The sequence below is a fragment of the Mastomys coucha genome, unplaced genomic scaffold (genome assembly GCF_008632895.1).
Source record: "Mastomys coucha isolate ucsf_1 unplaced genomic scaffold, UCSF_Mcou_1 pScaffold9, whole genome shotgun sequence".
NCBI lineage: Eukaryota > Metazoa > Chordata > Mammalia > Rodentia > Muridae > Mastomys > Mastomys coucha.
Window position 1 is genome coordinate 7,856,192 of NW_022196915.1, and position 17,600 is coordinate 7,873,791.

A 17,600-nucleotide genomic window follows, 5' to 3' on the forward strand; every position below is an offset into this window, starting at 1 on the left:
AACCTTGTGTGCAGTCTGGTTTGGGGTTGTTTACAACTCCCAGGTTGTGCCAGGGACCACTGGGAACCCCGTTGGGAGTAGTGAGGGTATTTGCTGTGCTGTCTGTATGGCCAGGTTTGGCTGAGACTATTTTGGGACTCTTCAGTCTGTCTGTGTCCTCCATCATCATCATGCTGGAACTGCTAGTGTGGGTTAAGCCCACACTGGAAAGTTTATATGGGCTGTGGGTGGGGTCTTGGGGTGTTTTTCTTTTTAAGACTCAGGACTTTTGAGGTGCATCCAATAGAATCCTCCAAGCCACTCAGACGGAAAACATTATATGGAGACAAAAGTAGGGCTAAGATGGAATTTTGTTGGTCTGGGTTCTATGAAGCATTTAAGCAGAATTTTGAAACTCACTTTAGGACCTGTGAGTCTTGTCTTGTCTTGTCTTGTCTTGTCTTCTCTTTCTTTCTTAGAATTTAAAAATTCAGACTGCTATGTAAGTTTTTATGTCGTGAGATTTCCTGGTGAGCTAAATAAGTTTTTAAGATACACTGAAACTATTTGTTCTATGATCTGTCTTGGAAAACTGAAATAGGAACCTTTTCCTATGTGCAGTGTTGTCAGCTGTTAATGCTCATATTTATAAATAGGTCATCTTTGAGAAAACACACAAGGTTTTCTAACTCCAAATCATTCCAGTCAGAGAATTGCTACATTAAGCACAACTGTCAAAGATAAAACTGGAACCAAATGATGGTTGACTGTCCAGATGTTAACCCTTTCCTGGTGCATTTGTCTAGCATCCACGTCTGTCTTTATTTCTGGTTGTTGCTTTTAAAAAATGCTGCAATAAAACATAAATAAAGCTGTCTTATAAACCAGGTGACCACATCCCCTAGTTTGCCCAGAGCAACTGCTGGATGGTGCCTATTAGCTTGACATAATTACTGTTAGGGTTTTTTTTTTAAATCCATTTGGATAGTGAATTATCTGGTCACCTCATGTATACAGTGTAATCATATTGTCATAGGAGTTCTAGTTGTTGAAATGTTATTTGAAATAAGGCCATGGGTAATGGCTGTACCCCTATTTTGTCTATATCTGGATGCTTCTCTGTGACCAAACATTTTTATATTGAAAGAGTCCTGAGTGTCTCAGTGTGGTATATTGAACAAAAAAAAGCACATTATGTGAAGTTTAGAATCATTTATTTGCTGTCTGATTTTTGGGAGGTTATGTAATCTTGCTGAATTTTTTCCCCTAGGAATTCTTTCAACAGCAGAGACAACGACAACAACAACAATAATAATGCCTCCCCTATTATTGGTACTTTGCGAAGATTTAAAAAGGGGCTCACATGGTGGAAGGAGAGAGCCTATTCCTGCATATTGTCCTCTGACACCCATATAAGTAACACACACACACACACACACACACACACGCACACGCACACGCACACAGAATAAATAATGAATGTACAAAATCACATTTATATAGCGCAGAGGAACTGGCTGGTTTTTAGAACTGTTTTACCGTGAGGAGTGCAGGGAAATAATAGAGAAGTCAGGAGTACATGGTGGAATGAAGATTTTGGGAGCCAGGTGTTGAAATTTCAACAAGTTAGTATGCTGAAAAGAATTTCCCAATAGGAAATTTAAAAAAGCAAATAATGCTGGTCAGAGATGAACTATTCTAGAATATGTAACAGAGATAAGAATTAGTATACAAATGGAAGGGTTGTATAGCCAAAGGACACACATTACCCTTGTTAGTTTATATTTTTATGCCAACAGTATATACACTGTAAAACCATACATCCTGGATTTAACGTTGTTTTCTCAACGTTGGAGACTGAGCCTCTTGTATCACACATGCTACAACATTGAGCTACATTCCTTTGCAGCTGAGTGTTGACAGTATAGTTACTTGCACAAACAGCACTCAGCTTTAGATGCAGGACAATTTTTGGGAAGTTCCCTTTCACCTCCTTTTCAATTAATCCTGTTCCCCTCACCACCCAGAGAGCTGCTTTCATTCTTTATTAACGATGATTACTTTGCCTATTTTATAACTTCATATAAAGAGTCTTATATACTTAAGGGGTGCTTGGGTTTTGCTTATGATAATTTTGAAGTTCGCCCATTTTGGTGTGTCAGTAGCTTTACTCCTTTTCATTCCTGAATAATGTCCCATCATTTGTAGGTAGCAATGCTACTGTGGCTGATCATTGTGTAGTTTCCAATTTTTGGCTATAATGAACAAAACTACCACGAACATCCTGTTTTTCTTCTGTCTTCCTTTCTGTCCTGCTAATGAGAGTACCCAGGCTTTGCACATTTTGGCAATGGGTCTACCACCTTTTTCTATTCCTTAGTTCAGAACACTGTTCTATGTCTTTGTGTAAATGTGGCAATGTTTAAGTCAGGGCTCTCTAGGGAATAAAACTGATGATTGAAAATTGAAGGGGATTTATTATGATTGGCTTACAGGTTGTGGTCTGTGTGGATAGTCCAACAATAGCTACCTCCCTGTGGGAATCCCAAGAGTCTGCTAGTTCAGTGTACAAGGCTGGTCTCACCTGGTCTTTGGTCTCTGTTGGACTCTTGAAGTAGGTACAAATACCAGTGAAGGAATGCCTCAGGAGTACGATGGATGAACTTGCCAGGGAAAGTGAGGGCAAAAGTTCTTCTTTCATGTCCTTTTAGGTGGGCTGCCACCCGAAGGCGTGGCCTAGATTTATAACAAATCAAGAAAATCTCTCACAGGTGTGCTCAGATATTTAGGTTTTAGGTGACAACCAAGTACACCTCTTGTCAGCTTGACACATAATCACATCTCTTTATGTAACATTTAATTTTCAAATGAAAACAATAACCTAGTCATTCTTCCACCTAACATTTTATGACAGTTCTACATTCAATCGAAAATGCATTATATATTTTAGAACTGGTGGCAATATCCTTTGAGGAATGCTTAGTCTTTTAGTGTCTCATAAATGTGATAACCACTAATATATCAGTTGATGTTACACTATAAAGAAATAAAGAAATATAAATATTGCATAATATGTTTATACATACATATACAGACACATTCTTAATAAAATAGGATGGACATATTCATGACATTTACATACCATGTCTCTGCAACTGGTCACATGACCTTAACTGGTATTTATAACTTCCTTCCTTTACTACCCATTCTTTTTTTTCTATACCCTCAGGAAGTACCCAGAAGGTCTTACTTAGTTCTTTTCCTGGAGGAGTGACCCACACCTTCATTCCTGAAGGGTCTGTGTGCTTTGTCATCCTGCCTGGACAGACATGGTAGTACTAAAAGAGATATTCCCTAAAGGATCTCCTGCTCTCCACATTCTCATTGTGGAGAAGCAATTCAGTTCTCCCTTGGTAATCTAGATCAATCATACCTTCTGACACTCTTTTTTCCTTTTTTAGCCTTTTGGCTTAAATGCATCAAAAACTCAAAGTGGCCAGGAGAAGTCTGAGCTTCCAGTTATATGGAATGTTTTTTTTGTGTCTTTAGGGAGAATCAGTCCCCATTCTGGAACTAAAACTTCTAGGCCACCAGGTTGCAGGACTGGAAGCAAACAATTTCCTAGTGAGTCATTAAGGGTCATAGTAAGTGGAATCTTTCCCTCTCACCCAGGACCTGTGAGTTCTGGCTATGTGAGGAAACCATACCATATATTGGACATCAATTCAAAGTATATACTGCCTTCTGAAGAACCCTGTACCATCATTCCATGGTGCTGTTACCCAATTGCTCTGTAACTGTCTTCAGCCATTCCACCATTCTGTCTGGTCAGATGCTTCAGGATGGAAGGAATATGGCCAGACCAGTGGATTCCGTGAGTAGGGGTGCAACTAGGTCAGAAGCAATGTGTGAAATACCACGACTGTGGATGAGGCATTCTATAAGGCCATGGATGGTTGGTTTGGGAGAAGCATTACATGCAAGGCAAATCCATAGATAGAGTAAGTATCTATTTCAATAAGGACTAAGTGTGTCCTTTTCATGAAGGAAGTAGTCCAAGTGGCTGGTCACCCTGAGGAAGTGTTCAAAATAGGCGCTTCAGTGTTGGTCTCTGATGCTGGCAGATCTGGCGCTCAGCAGATGACTTCTTCTATTTTTTTTCTTTTGGATCATAAAAAACTTTGATATCTGTATTTAGCCAAATAACTGTACAATTTATAATGATTTTTCTGCTCATTATAAGTTTATCAGTTTCTTTCTCTCTCTCTCTCTCTCTTTCTTTCTTTCTTTCTTTCTTTCTTTCATTTTTCTTTCAGTGTTGGGGATTGAACTTTAAGCCTTGTGCATGGTGGGCAAGTGCTTTTATTTTGAGATAAAGTGTCACTAAGTTTCCCATGTTGGCTGTGAATTTACTCTGTAGCCCATATAAGCCTTGAACTTGCTATTCTACTGCTTTAGTTTCCTGAGTAGGTGAGATTTATGGGCCTGTGTTGCCATATCTGACATGACATTCTTCCCCCTGCCCCCTTTATTTTTCTATGGCATGAGGAGTCAAACCTAGGGCCCTCCAAAGCTGTCTCTCACTGAGCTGCGTCTCCATGCATGGTTTCTGAGGCAGAGTCTCAGTAGGTAATCCCTACTGGCCTAATAAAGCTTGCTATGTAGACTAGTTTTAAACTTGGAGTTATCTTCCTGCCTCTGCTTTTTAATTAAGTCTTTTTTTTTTAATATTTATTTTTATTTTATGTGTTTGAGTGAATACACTGTAGCTGTACAGATGGCTATGAGCCATCAAGTGTGTGGCTGCTGGGAACTGAACTCAGAACCTCTGCTGGCCCCGTTCTCTCTGGCCCCGCTCTCCAGAGAGCCAGACCCCGCTCGCTCCGGCCCCCCTCTCACTGTGGCTCGATACACTGTAGCTGTTCAGACACCCCACAAGAGGTCATCAGATCTCATTATGGGTGGTTGTGAGTCACCATATGGTTGCTGGGATTTGAACTCAGGACCTTCGGAAGAGCAGTCAGTGCTCTTACCTGCTGAGCCATCTCGCCAGCCCTTATTTATTTTTTCTGTATGTATGCTTTGCATGCATGTATGTCTGTGCATAGAATGTGTGCTTGAGGCCAGAAAAAGGTGAAGGTGTCAGATCCCTTTAAAGTAGAATTACAGATGGTTATAAGCTGCTATGTGGGTCCTGGGAATCGAATCTAGGTCCTTTAGAAATAGGTGCTCTTAACTGCTAACCATCTCCAGCTCCCTCATTATTTTCAATCTCTCTCCCTCTGTCCCCACCCTTCTGTCTCTCTCTCTCTGTCTCATTCATTTGAGACAGTGCATGTGCATGTATATGCTTGTGTTTGTGTTTATGTGTCTGACTAGTCTGAGGCTTGCTGTGGCAGTCCAGGTCTGGCTCACAATTTGAGAACTTCTTGTTTCACAGCACTGTTGAGTGCTGGAACTATAGTTGTATGATAAAATGATTGACTCCTATCACTGTTAGATTTATTTGTCTGTGTGTGTCTATGTATGGTGTGTGTATCCCACATTGTGAGCGAAAGTTAGAGGACATTTGGAAGATTTGCTTCTCTCTTCACCATGTGGGTCTCTGGGATGAAATTCAGACTTGCACCTCTGTGAATTCTTATTCTGTTGTGTCATGAGCACAATCATGTAATTTTACTCCTTTGTGAACCTTAATTCTTTCAGAGAGTAAAACGTTTTTTGTTTTTGTGGTTTTTTTTTTTTTTTTTTTGAGACAGGGTTTCTCTGTATAATCCTGGCTGTCCTGGAACTCACTCTGTAGATCAGGCTGGCGAGGGTAAAATGCTTTTAAAGTTTATCCTTGTCATATCAAGTTATCAGTATTTCATTCCTTCTTATGGTTGAATACATTTTGGTGTGTAGATATATTTTACTTACCCAGCTATATGGGCTATTTTCAGTCTGGCTATTGTGAATAATAGTACTGTGAACATCCTTGTGTAAGTTTTTGTGTTGCCATATGTTTGTTTCTCTTAGGAAAGGATGCAGCTTCATAGGATAATTTTATGTTATTTTGTGAACAAAAATTCCTGGAAAGAAGCTGACAACAAAGGCTGACTGACTCATTAGAACTGTAGTGATGTGGAAATGATGGAATGTTGCCAAATTATTTTGGGCTATCTCTAACACACTTAATAACCATTTATTACCTTCCTCTCTGTGTGACCTAATATTTTTGTGACCGTTAGGTAAGTCTTTTGGAATGTACAGACAGGCCCCTACAGATAACATCTGAGGCCTGTAGTTTGATATCCCAGCTTTTCTGATGTTTCTACTGATGTATTCAGAAAGGGTCTTGATTTGTGATTTTCTTCTGTTACTGTAAAACTTTATTAAACTGTTAACAGCATTGGAGTGTGGCATTTGGGGAAAGTATTTCTGGGTATAATCACTCACATTTGGCTTCAGAACAAACCTTTTTTTTTTGTTCCTTTGAGGTAAAAGCCCCCATTTTTCTGTCTTCTTTCTTCTCTGTCCCTCCTCCCTTCTTTAGAAACTTTAACCTTGTTGACCAATGTGGTTGCATCAGCAGTGTCTGAGGACTCCAGTTTCTTCCCATTCCTGTTAATACTTGCTACTGTTTCCCAGTGTGTTTGGAGATCCTGGCTGCCTGTTGAGGCACATCCTAACCACTCAGCTGAGCTGTAGTTTGTGCGTGTGCAGTCTTCTGCCCAGGCAGACGTGGGTGCTTTAGGCCTTCCCTTGTCTTCCTTGAGCTTGGCCACTGCAATTTTAGGAACATTCTGGATGTTCCCTCCGTGGACGCTTTTGTCTTACACTTTCCCTTTTATGTTTTTGGTTAACTTGTTTGTTCCAACTGCTTCAAGCAGCTGGAATGTTAAACAATTGCAGCTGGTTGTTTTTGAGATACTCTTTGGGGAAACTCTTAGCACAGGGCAAGCTCAGGATCAGGTCAGACAACAGGAAGGCTTGAGCTTTTGAAGGACCTGTCAGTAAGCTGAAATGATTGCAGTTCTCTGAAATAGAGCTTTGATAGCATACCAGCACGTTTCTCACCTCTCCAGGGGCTGCCTAGCATCTGGGTTCAGTGTGTGAGGGTTGTGTCTTTTCAGAATTACTATAAAACTGGGGAGAGGCAGAGAGGAACCTCTGTTGCTGTGATAAAACTGTAAAAGCAACTCGGAGAGGATAGGGTTTATTTCTGTGTTTAGTCCCAGATCCCAGTCCATCATCAAAGGAAGGCAGCACAAGAACTCAAGCAGGACAGGCCTCTGGGGAACCCAAGCATGGCTATGAAGCAATGTTGCTTAGTGGCCCTCTCCTGCCTTGTTTAGTTTGCTTTCTTATACAACCTAGGACCGCCTGCTCTGGGTGCACCCCAACCCCCATGGGCTTTTCACATCAATCATTAATCAAGAGAATGGCCTCCTACCTTGGCTGCAGGTGTTTTCTCAATTGAGTTTCTTCTTCCTAGATAACTCTAACTAGTGTCAGGTTGATACAGGACTGTCAGTAAAACCATTAGGAAGCTAGCTGCCCTTCATGCTTTCAGCCACTCTCCCATAGCTGTTTATGTATTTTCTTCTCATTTGGAGCTCTGTGATCTAATTGTATAAGGATGAGTCAGCTCTGCAGTCTGAACATTATTTATTTATTAAAACATTAAGCTGGATGGGGCGGCCCATGCCTGTGATCCTTGTATTCTAGAGGCCAGGCTGTGAATCACAGTGCAGCCTAGGCTACACAGCAAGACCCTCAAGCATACAAATGTGGCAAACATGTCAGTATTTCAGTATTAGGTATAAAAAAGATATTGAGACAGACATTCACTTATGGAGTTGCTTTGTCAGTCAGGCCACACCTTGTCAGGAAATTGTAAGCATGGCTCCATTCATTTGTGAGGAAATAGTGCAATGCCTTAGATACACACGCCACTTTTCTTCTGTCTAGCATCTTCAGCCTTCTACTCCTTTGATAATTTTTTTCTGCAGTAAATATGTATGTTTAGGGGCTGGAGAGATGATGGTGCAAAGGTTAAGAGCCCTTACCGACCCCCAGATGAGTTCAGTTCCTGGACCCACTCTAGCCCTGTGACTCCAGCTCCAGGCTTTGGAGGGCACTTGAACATATGTGGGTGTACACACCCTCTCTCACTGTAAATAAGAAAACGAAATGTTAAAAAAAATATATGTATGTTCAGAATTCAGCTTCTTTGTGCCTCATTCACCAGGTGTTTTAGAATTGCTCAGGCCATCTAGGTGATTGATCTTGCCCTTCTGTGGGAGGGTTTCCTGATAGCCATCTTCCACCGAGAGTGAGATGAGCTCCCATATGTTCTTCTACATTTGGATGAAACAGTTTCATACATAAAACCACAATCTTTGCTATTTATTCCCCAGAAGAATCTGTTGTCAAAGACAGTCTTGAAGGGGACTGACTGATCTGGCCACCCATTCTCAGAACTAGTTAAAATAGCCAGACTTAAAATGGAAGGCAGGGAGAGATTTATTCAATGTGGCTGCTTGGAAAGAGGGGCAGAGATCTGGCCCCTGCCCCCAATCTGTCTTCGGGATCCTAGAGAGTGATTAAAGTTTAAGTAGGTCAGGGATTTACACATCTGTGTGTTAACAATCAAGGTGTTTGCTCTTCACTCTTACCCAGTAAGGTGCTCTGACAAGCTGTTGGAGCTGTGTGAAGTCTCTCCTGGAGAGACAAATCCTTTCTTTATCCAGCTCCTTCCCTTCTCACAGCATGAAATTCCTGGAGAAATTCCCATTTCTTTGGAGTTCATTGTTTCAGTAGTTTGAGAATCAGATTGAGAGACACTAATATCCCTTTAGAATGTCTTTATTTCTGCCAGTCTTGTGCAGCTGAAGAAGGCCTGTCACTCCTTCCCCCCTTGTCTCTGTCTCTCAAGTGTAGTGGTAGGATTATAGGTGTGGGTAGTCATGCCAGCTCTTACTCATTTTTAAAAATAATTATCCTTGCTAGGCATGGTGGTATACACCTTTAATCTCAGACTCCAGAGGTAGAGGCAGGAGAACATCTCTGTGTTTGAGCCCAGTCTGGTTTACATAGTGAGTTCTAGAATAGCCAGAGCTACACAGGGAAACTCTGTCTTAATCCTCTCCTACTATCTACAGGTTCTGCCTCCCCCCCAAAAATGACTTGATTTCTGGCCTTTGTTCCAGTACTATAAAAACGTCTGGAAACTTGCTTCCACGTTGGAACATGGAACTTGGTGTAGCCTAAATCCATGTTCCTGATATGCTCTTTCCTATTGGTCTCCAGAATAAACCTTTGAAGAACCAGTCTACCTCCATTTCAGGCTTAAAAACCATCTTATAGTAAAGACAAACTAGGTTCATTTCTGTTTATGATTAAACCAATGTTTCTCAAGGACTGGGTTATGTCCACCTGTAGCCTTAACTACAAAATGTTCTAAAGTACTGCCTGTTTCAGGAATCGCAATCATGCCTTTATTTTAAAAAGCTGTTTACACATCTTGCTTTTGAAACTAACTTTGTTTGAAATGGTTATATGGCCACTGATGTGTTAGAATGGTGGGTCGAGTCAGAACATGCCACACACTAGGCCCAAACAGTTCCACATGTAAGAGGTTTAATTGAGAAGGAGAGAAGGGGCAGTAGTGGAGAGAGAGGAGGGAGAGAGAGTAAGGGAGGAGTGTTCCCCGTGCACGTGTGTGTGTGTGTGTGTGTGTGTGTGTGTGTGTGTGTGTGTGTGTGTATCTGCCGTAGTGGCTGCAGGTAAAGGTGGGAGGTGAGCCCAATGGATTCTGGGAATATGGCCGCTGTTGCCCTGGCAACAGGTCTGTGAGGCCTGCCCATGTGACGTCACAGGCTTTGGAGGCCCTGATGCTAAAATACCTTCCTTTCTGATATTATAAAGAGAAGGAAAGAAAAAGAGAACGAGGGCATCATGTCCCTTAAGTTACTTCCTGCTGTCTAGGGGCTTCATCAATCTAGCTGGCTTTCACCATCGGGATCCACTTGGTAAATGTTCTAATCAGGTTCCTCTGTGGACAATGGCTCATCTTTGGGCAGTGGCTGGTAATCCTGTAACAGGAGCTGATTAATAGTTTAGTTAGAAATTTTTTGTATTTGTCATTGAAGAAATGTAGAAACAAGATTAATGAGGCCCTGATGCTAACAGCCACCAATGACTACCTTGTTAGTTCTCACCTTGCAACCAGGTCTTTGTTTCAGGAAGAACTAATTTATGTTCTGCTCCTGTAACTCTGCCTATTGTGCCCACCAAATCCCCTGTTTGGAAACCCCTTCCCCCTGAGCCTTATAAGAGCCTTGTCTTTCTCACATCCAGTGCTGACCTCTTGAACCCCACCTTAGGGGGATGCAGCTCATGTAAGCAAATAAAAAAGCTTGCTGTAATTGATTTGGCTGTAATGATTTGGGTCAGTGGTCTTCCTCATTCCATCTTTGGGATTAACACCATCTCTTCTTCTTGAGCTGAGAGTTGGTTTTTGACGTACAACTCCAGAGGGAGAGTACATACTGTTGGGGGAGGCATGGCTGCAGGTTGCCAGAGCAGGAAGCTGAGAGATCACATCAGTTGCAAGTATGAAGCCTAGAGGGAACTGAAGTAGGGTAAGGCTATAAATTCTCACTGCCTGCTCCCAGTGGTGGACTCCTTTCTCAAGGGTCTGCCTCCTAAAGATTCCATAGCTTCCTCAAACAGCATTACTGATCAGAAACCACAACTTCAAATACTGGAGCCTAAGTGGGACATTTCTCATTCAAACCACCACAGTTTTCCTCCATCAAGTCTATCTGACCTCCTCCCCACCTCCTGCTGACCACCCACCTCTACCCAGGAGCTTTTCTGTTTTCATGTCTCAAGAATCCTGTTCTCTTCATTTCCCCTTACACTCCCCTTTTGATCTTTTTATGGTCCCTCTTTTAGTTTTATGACTTATGCCACCTCCAGTACATACACCTATAAAAATTAAAATCTACAGTCTTTATATGAAGGGAAAACATGGAATATTTCTTCTGATTCTCAGTTACTTTGCATAATATAGTTTACAGCTATATCCTTCTTCCTTTAAATGCTATGATGTACATAGTAGAACTTTAAAATTTATTTATTTTATGTGTATTGATGTTTTGCTTGCATGTACATCCGTGCACCACATTTATGAGTTAATCATGGTTGTGAGCCGCCAAGTGGGGCTGGGAGTTGAACCCAGGTCCTCTGAAAAAACAGTCAGTACTCTTAACTGCTAAGCTGTTTCTCCAGCCCATGTGCAGTGGAATTTTATCTTTTTAAATGTTTTATGGCCTTTAAGAAACTGCAGAAGAGAAGAGTGATCCAGAATGTGAGTCATTTAGTTGTTGCCAATGATGCGTTTTGCATAACCATGCTGTTTTGCAAATCCAGGAAATCAGTGTTAGTATAGTACTCCAAATTTGATTGTAGGATTCTTACCATATTTTGTCTATGCTTTTTTCTTTTAAATTTACCTGGTAATGATAATATAAAATTTGATCATGTCCAACTATGTCTGTTACCACAATTGGTACTAAACTTAGTTCACTACAAAGAAGCATTACCATGCTGTCCTTTTTTGGTCATGCTGTCCCCTAAACTCAACCTTGGCACTTACCGGTCTTTTTTGTAACTGCAAGGTTTTTTTTTTTTTTTTTTTTTTTTTTTTTTTTTTTTTTTTTTTTTTTTTTGCTTTGGAGTCTGTTAAGTGGAATCATTAGATATCCTGTAAATAAATTTTTTTTGTTGTTTTGATCTTTGTTATTTGTTTTTTCGAGACAGGGTTTCTGTGTATATAGCCCTGGCTGTCCTGGAACTCACTTTGTAGACAAGGCTGGCCTCAAACTCAGAAATCCGCCTGCTTCTGCCTCCCAAGTGCTGGGATTAAAGGCATGCGCCACCACTGCCTGGCTAAATAAAATTTTTTGTTGCTAAGGTATTTACCTGTTTTTTGTTCTTTGCTATTACACATAAGTCTGTTATAGTCAGTGGTGAGGAGACTCTGAGGAGTTCCTGTAGTCAGGCAACTTCAACTAGGGCAAGCTGAGATTTGTAGCTTCATCAAGGAAAAGAACTGGCTAGTTGGAGCTTAATAAAGATATTTTAATATAAACTTAAAAGTGAGGATGAAGGGGAAGAGAGGCCCTCAGAAGAAAGCAAAACATACCCAGGTGCAGATATATGCTTCCTAAAGGATAGCAGGGGAAAATAAGATATTCATGTGTAGGTATGGCATCTCAACAGAGGCAAAATTAATTGTCTCAACTTTAGCAGAGTATACCGGTTTTTACGGCTGTCAAATTATCTCTCAAGAGGCTGTTGGGAAATCTTCCCTCTCAACCTTCTTCTGATAAGTGAGATAAGGGAGAAAGCCCAGAGATGCCTTGGATGGAATTGTAGTCTGATAAGGTTACCCAGGAGCCACTAGGGTTCGCAGTGAGTGTTGTAATTTTTTTCTCCTGTAAATACAGTTTCTGATGAAATTCCTGAGAAATCTCAGGCTTGCTGCAGGGACAGGAGAAGAACCGTGAGTGGTTGGTTGTGCTGTGTGGAAATCTTGCTTCTCTGCTGGAGGAGGCTTTAACTGGATTCCAGGGTGAGAGGTTCCTTCCCTCTCAGTTTCCCCTGCCTTTTTATCTCGCTTCATTATGAACACAGACAGTTAAGTGTAGGTTTATGTGTAGTTAAGATTTCATTTTTCTAGGGTGAGTATTCAGTTGTGCAATTCTTACTTCTGTCTGTACCTGCCTGTTTTTGTCAACTGCAGAAAGAGAGGTGTTAAAACCAAATACAATTGTGTGTTTGGGGCTGGGATATAGCTCAGTGATAGGGCCCATATTTAATATATGTATGGTGCCATAGGGGTTGGAGAAACTGCTTCCCCTACTCCTTCCAAGTGTTTTAAGCCATTTTATTTGGTGCATATATACTTTGTGTTGTTGCATTTCTTAATGAAATGACCTATTAACTTTTATGAAATATCTGGTATCTCTTATCTGTAGAAATCCATATTTTAAAGTGAACTTCTACTACTAATATAGCACTGCAAATCACATTTCTAATGACTACTGATTTGATAACATATCTTTCCCCCAACCATGTCACATTTTCCGTGGTCTTATATATAAAAATATATCTATATCTTGACTACACTTATATTTAAAGTGTATTTCTAAAGTGAATATATAGTTTGAATTTATATATTAAAGTGTATGTCTACATTTGAATAGTTACAATGTAACTGTCTTTGACTTTTTAACAAAAGGGTATCACTGTGTAGCTCTGTGAGAGAGCTCTCTGTGTAGACCAGGCTGACCTTGAACTCACAGAGACCCTCCTGTTTGAGTGCTTGAATTATTATGTCTTGCCTATCAGGATTGCTTTTCTTAGATATAGATAGCTTTTAAAGAGTAATGATAGTGAAAGGGTGTGTTTAAAAGTAGGTGTGTGGTCCCAAGATAGTGCCACACATCTTTAATGGCAGAGTGGGTCAGCTAGAGTTTTGGATTAGACATACTGGATTCTTTATATCTGATAGACCAAGATAAGGATAAATGCCTTCTTATATAGCATTTTTATTACTTCAGATGTTATCTGGATTAATGTTTGTTTTGGGGTTTCTGTGGCTATGATAAAACACTACAACCACAAATAACTTGGGGAGGGAAGGGTTTATTTCATCTTACATATCTGGATCACAGTCCATCATTGAAGGAGCTTGGTGCGGGAACTAATGAAAAGCTATGGAGGGGTGCAGCTCAACCAGTCACTCAGAACACTTTAGTTAAGAGTCCTTACAAATGATTCTAGCTTCTATCAACTTGATATGTCATTGGTAATTTAATGTTATGTCAAGAATAACAAGATCATTTCCCTCTTTTGTTATGTTTTAATTTTATTTAATCTATCTTAAGAATCTCTTTTCCTATGTGTATGATGTTTTGCCTGCATGGATAATATGTACACTGAATCCATTCATTGCCTATAGAGGCCAGTAGAAGATGTTGGATCCCCAGGAACTGGAGTTATAGGTGGTTGTGATCCACTGTGTGGATGCTGGGGAACAAAACCCAAGTCCTTTGAGTGAGCAACTTGTGCTCTTAACCACTTAAGCCCTGCCCAGTAACAGCTTTATATCATCTCTAAAATACTATCTTATGTGCAGTTGGCAAATCAGGTTTAATCAAACTAGCATGTTAGGCTTATGTTCAAGTAAAGATACATTTATTTTCATATTTGCATTTTCTAACTAACTTCTTTTTCTTTTACTTTTTTTAGTGAAAATGTGCTGTTTGGAATGGGAAATCCTCTTCTTGACATCTCTGCTTTAGTAGACAAAGATTTCCTTGATAAGTAAGTATTAAACATTTCATATATACAACATCGAACATCCCTGAAATGAAGTGATTAAACTGTGGGAGTGTGCTGGTAGGATGGCTCAGTGGGTAAGGACTTCCCACCCAGGCTGACAACCCAAGTTTAATCTCTGAGATCTGCATGGTAGAAGGAGAAAAGAAATTCCTGCAAGTTGTCCTCTGACCTCCACAAACACATGTATGACATGTGTACATGCACATGTACATACTCACACACACATAATAAATGAACAGATAATGCAAAAATACCCTATCAATAACAAAACATCTCTGACAATGAAGTTTACCATATATCACCCTCAGTTGGAGGGAAACTCAGGAAATTGAAATTATTTTAGTTGCCTGTTATTTATTGAGTAGTGAGTTATCACAGTATCTTTTTGAAAATATATTTTGTTTATTCCTAATACTTTTTTCAGTTAAAATTTATTTTATAATAGGTATGGGGGTACATGCCTCTATTCCAGGCCTTAAGAAGACCGGGTCAGGAGGGTCACTGCTAGTTTGAGGCAAGACTTCTACAAAATAGGTTTGAGGCCCCTGAGTTACATAAGATCATGTCTGGTAACAGACAAACAAGAAGAAGCAACACAAAACAAAAATAGTGCTCGGATAACTGCATTTCCACATTCGAGAAAGATGCTGTTTTTTTTGTTTGTTTCTTTTTTTTTTTTTTCTGAGGCAGAGTTTCTCTATAGCCCTGGTTGTCCTAGAACTCACTCTGTAGACCAGGCTGGCCCCGAACTCAGAAATCCACCTGCCTCTGCCTCCCAAGTGCTGGGAGATGCTGAGTTCTTACTTCATACTGCATAAAAAATTTAACTCAAAATGGAGCACAACCCTAACTCAAGAACCAAAACTGTAAACACCTCAGAAAAACCAGGTGTAAATTGTTGTCTAGGTTTTACGATAATTAAATTCAATATTAGTAAAAGCACAAGCAATAAGAGAAAAAAATAAGATGGGCTTTATTAAAAATATAAAACTTTTTTTTTTTCCTGAGATAGGGTTTCTCTGTGTAGTCCTGGCTATCCTGGAACTCACTCTGTAGACCAGGCTGGCCTCGAACTCAGAAATCTGCCTGCCTTTGCCTCCCAAGTGCTGGGATTAAAAGCATGCGCCACCACTGCCCGAATAATTTTGGAATTATTTATTTATTTTATATGAGTAGACAGTAGCTATCTTCAGATGCACCAGAAGAGGGCATTAGATTCCATTACAAATGGTTGTAAGCCACCATGTGGTTGCTGGGAATTGAACTCAGGACCTCTGGAAGAGCAGTCAGTGCTCTTAACCACTGAGCCATCTCTCTAGCCCTGAAACTTTTTTATATCAGAGGACACTGTGTAGAGATTGAGGTCTGGGGATGTAGATGTATAGTAGGGTGCTTGCCTACTATGTGTTCTCTGGGTTCAGTACCAGCACACATAAATGTGTGCACGCATGAGGATATGAGCGCGCGTGCGCGCACCCATACACACACAATCAAACCAACCCTCAGGATGGGGGCAAGTCATGTAATGGTTTGACATCTAGCATTTAGAACAGTGGCACTCACCCTTCCTAATGCCTTGATTCTTTAATACAGTTCCTCATGTTAATGGGGACCCCCATTTATAGGTTTGCCACTGTAATGAGTTATAATGTAAATATCTGATATGCAGCTCCGCAGGGGTTGAGACCTACAAGTTGGGAATGGTTGGTTTGGAAGCTTTAAAAAGTCTTTACAGCTGAAAAGCAAAACTAGGGTCAGGGGGCTGGCTCCTCAGCTAAATACATTTGTCACCAAGTCGCCAAGCTTGACATCGTGAGTTCAGTCCCTGGACTCTACGTAATAAAAGAAAACTCGCCCTTCCATGTTGTCTTCTGATCTCTCTGTCTCTGTCTCTGTCTTGTCCCTGACTGGGGCGATTCCTCAGTGGAGGGTTCCTCTTCCCACACAACTCTAGTTTGTATCCAGTTGACAAAAGCTAGCCGGCACATTGCTCTATTCCGCTTCATCCAAGTGTTAGTAGAATGTAGGCTAGAAAAATATGCGTATTTGCTTCAAAACTTGTTCATTTTAATTACTGTATTGTATTGATTGACTTTTAAAAACAAAAGCTTAATAATTTTCTTCCTGATTAGGTTTTCAAATTTTCAGGTGTCAAGAACGATTTTGTGTGTATGTATATGTAGACGGCTAAGGCTCACAGTGGTCATCTTCCTCTTTGCTCTCCACTGACTCTGCTCAGTCCCACTGAATCCAGCACTTCTATTTTTGGTAGCTGGGTCAGCTAACAAGTCCCTAGAATCCACCTCTCTCCACCTCTCTATGCTGTTCTTACAGATGTGCACTTCTGTGCTTGTCTTTTATGTGGGTGCTGAGGGTCTGAATTTAGGTTCTCAAACCACTACGCCATCTTCCCAGCCCCCAACACCTCAGCTCTTGAACTGGAAAGTTGCTAGTTTGCCTAGAATTGACATGTTTTCAGAATACAACAAGCGTTGTTCTAGTTAAAAAATATAATTAAAAAATAAGTTGAATAATTACCTACTTGTATTAAAGTTTTTTGAAATATCCCCATTGTTTATTATTACAATGGTATTTTTTCTCTGAAGAACAAAATAAGGATCTTTAACTGAAAATAAGAATAGAATTAAGTTAATCAGCTCTGATACATCCAATTTGGCAAAATATCAGGGCTGAAGATTAATAGGCTTGTCTGTGACTTAAGACAAAAAGCAAAACAAAAAAAGAAAACAGGCTCCTGGAAAGATTTCTGTACCATACTGAAAAGCCAGCATGCTCATGTGGGGAGCCATGGAATATGTACACACCTTCGGATGAACATTGGTCTCATGGAGGGTAAAGGAGAGGATGTATTAATGGATGGGGAGGGAAGGATTATATAAGGTACATATAGTAGATAAAAGTCACAAAAGAGGAAGGAGGGAACTAATGGAATGGGGATTGGGAAAAAGCAACATGTTTAGAAGTGAAAACACCTTGTTTTAGTTAGATTAGTTGAAGAATTGTGTATTTTCTCACAGATGTAAATCGTTTTGACTGGGAAGTTGGTAGGTAGATAGAGAAAGCATGCATGAAATATGGCATTTAGTGTAAGTTGATTGTAAATTTCACTATAAAATCAATATAAATAATTTATAAATGAATCATATAAATGGGTATATGGTAGGTTTTAGGATGAATGTCAAGTGAGATTTTTAAGTTTT

The 17,600-nt window shown here is 40.2% G+C and overlaps 1 protein-coding gene across 2 annotated transcripts in view; it reads left to right on the plus strand.

The window, feature by feature from the left end:
• Positions 1-17,600, plus strand: part of Adk (adenosine kinase) — a 412,863-nt gene that overhangs the window by 28,643 nt on the left and 366,620 nt on the right. For both annotated transcript variants that reach the window (XM_031362750.1, XM_031362751.1), the window contains exon 2: positions 14,287-14,361. In XM_031362750.1, the coding sequence (XP_031218610.1) occupies positions 14,287-14,361 (75 nt within the window). The remainder of the gene's footprint in view (positions 1-14,286; positions 14,362-17,600) is intronic.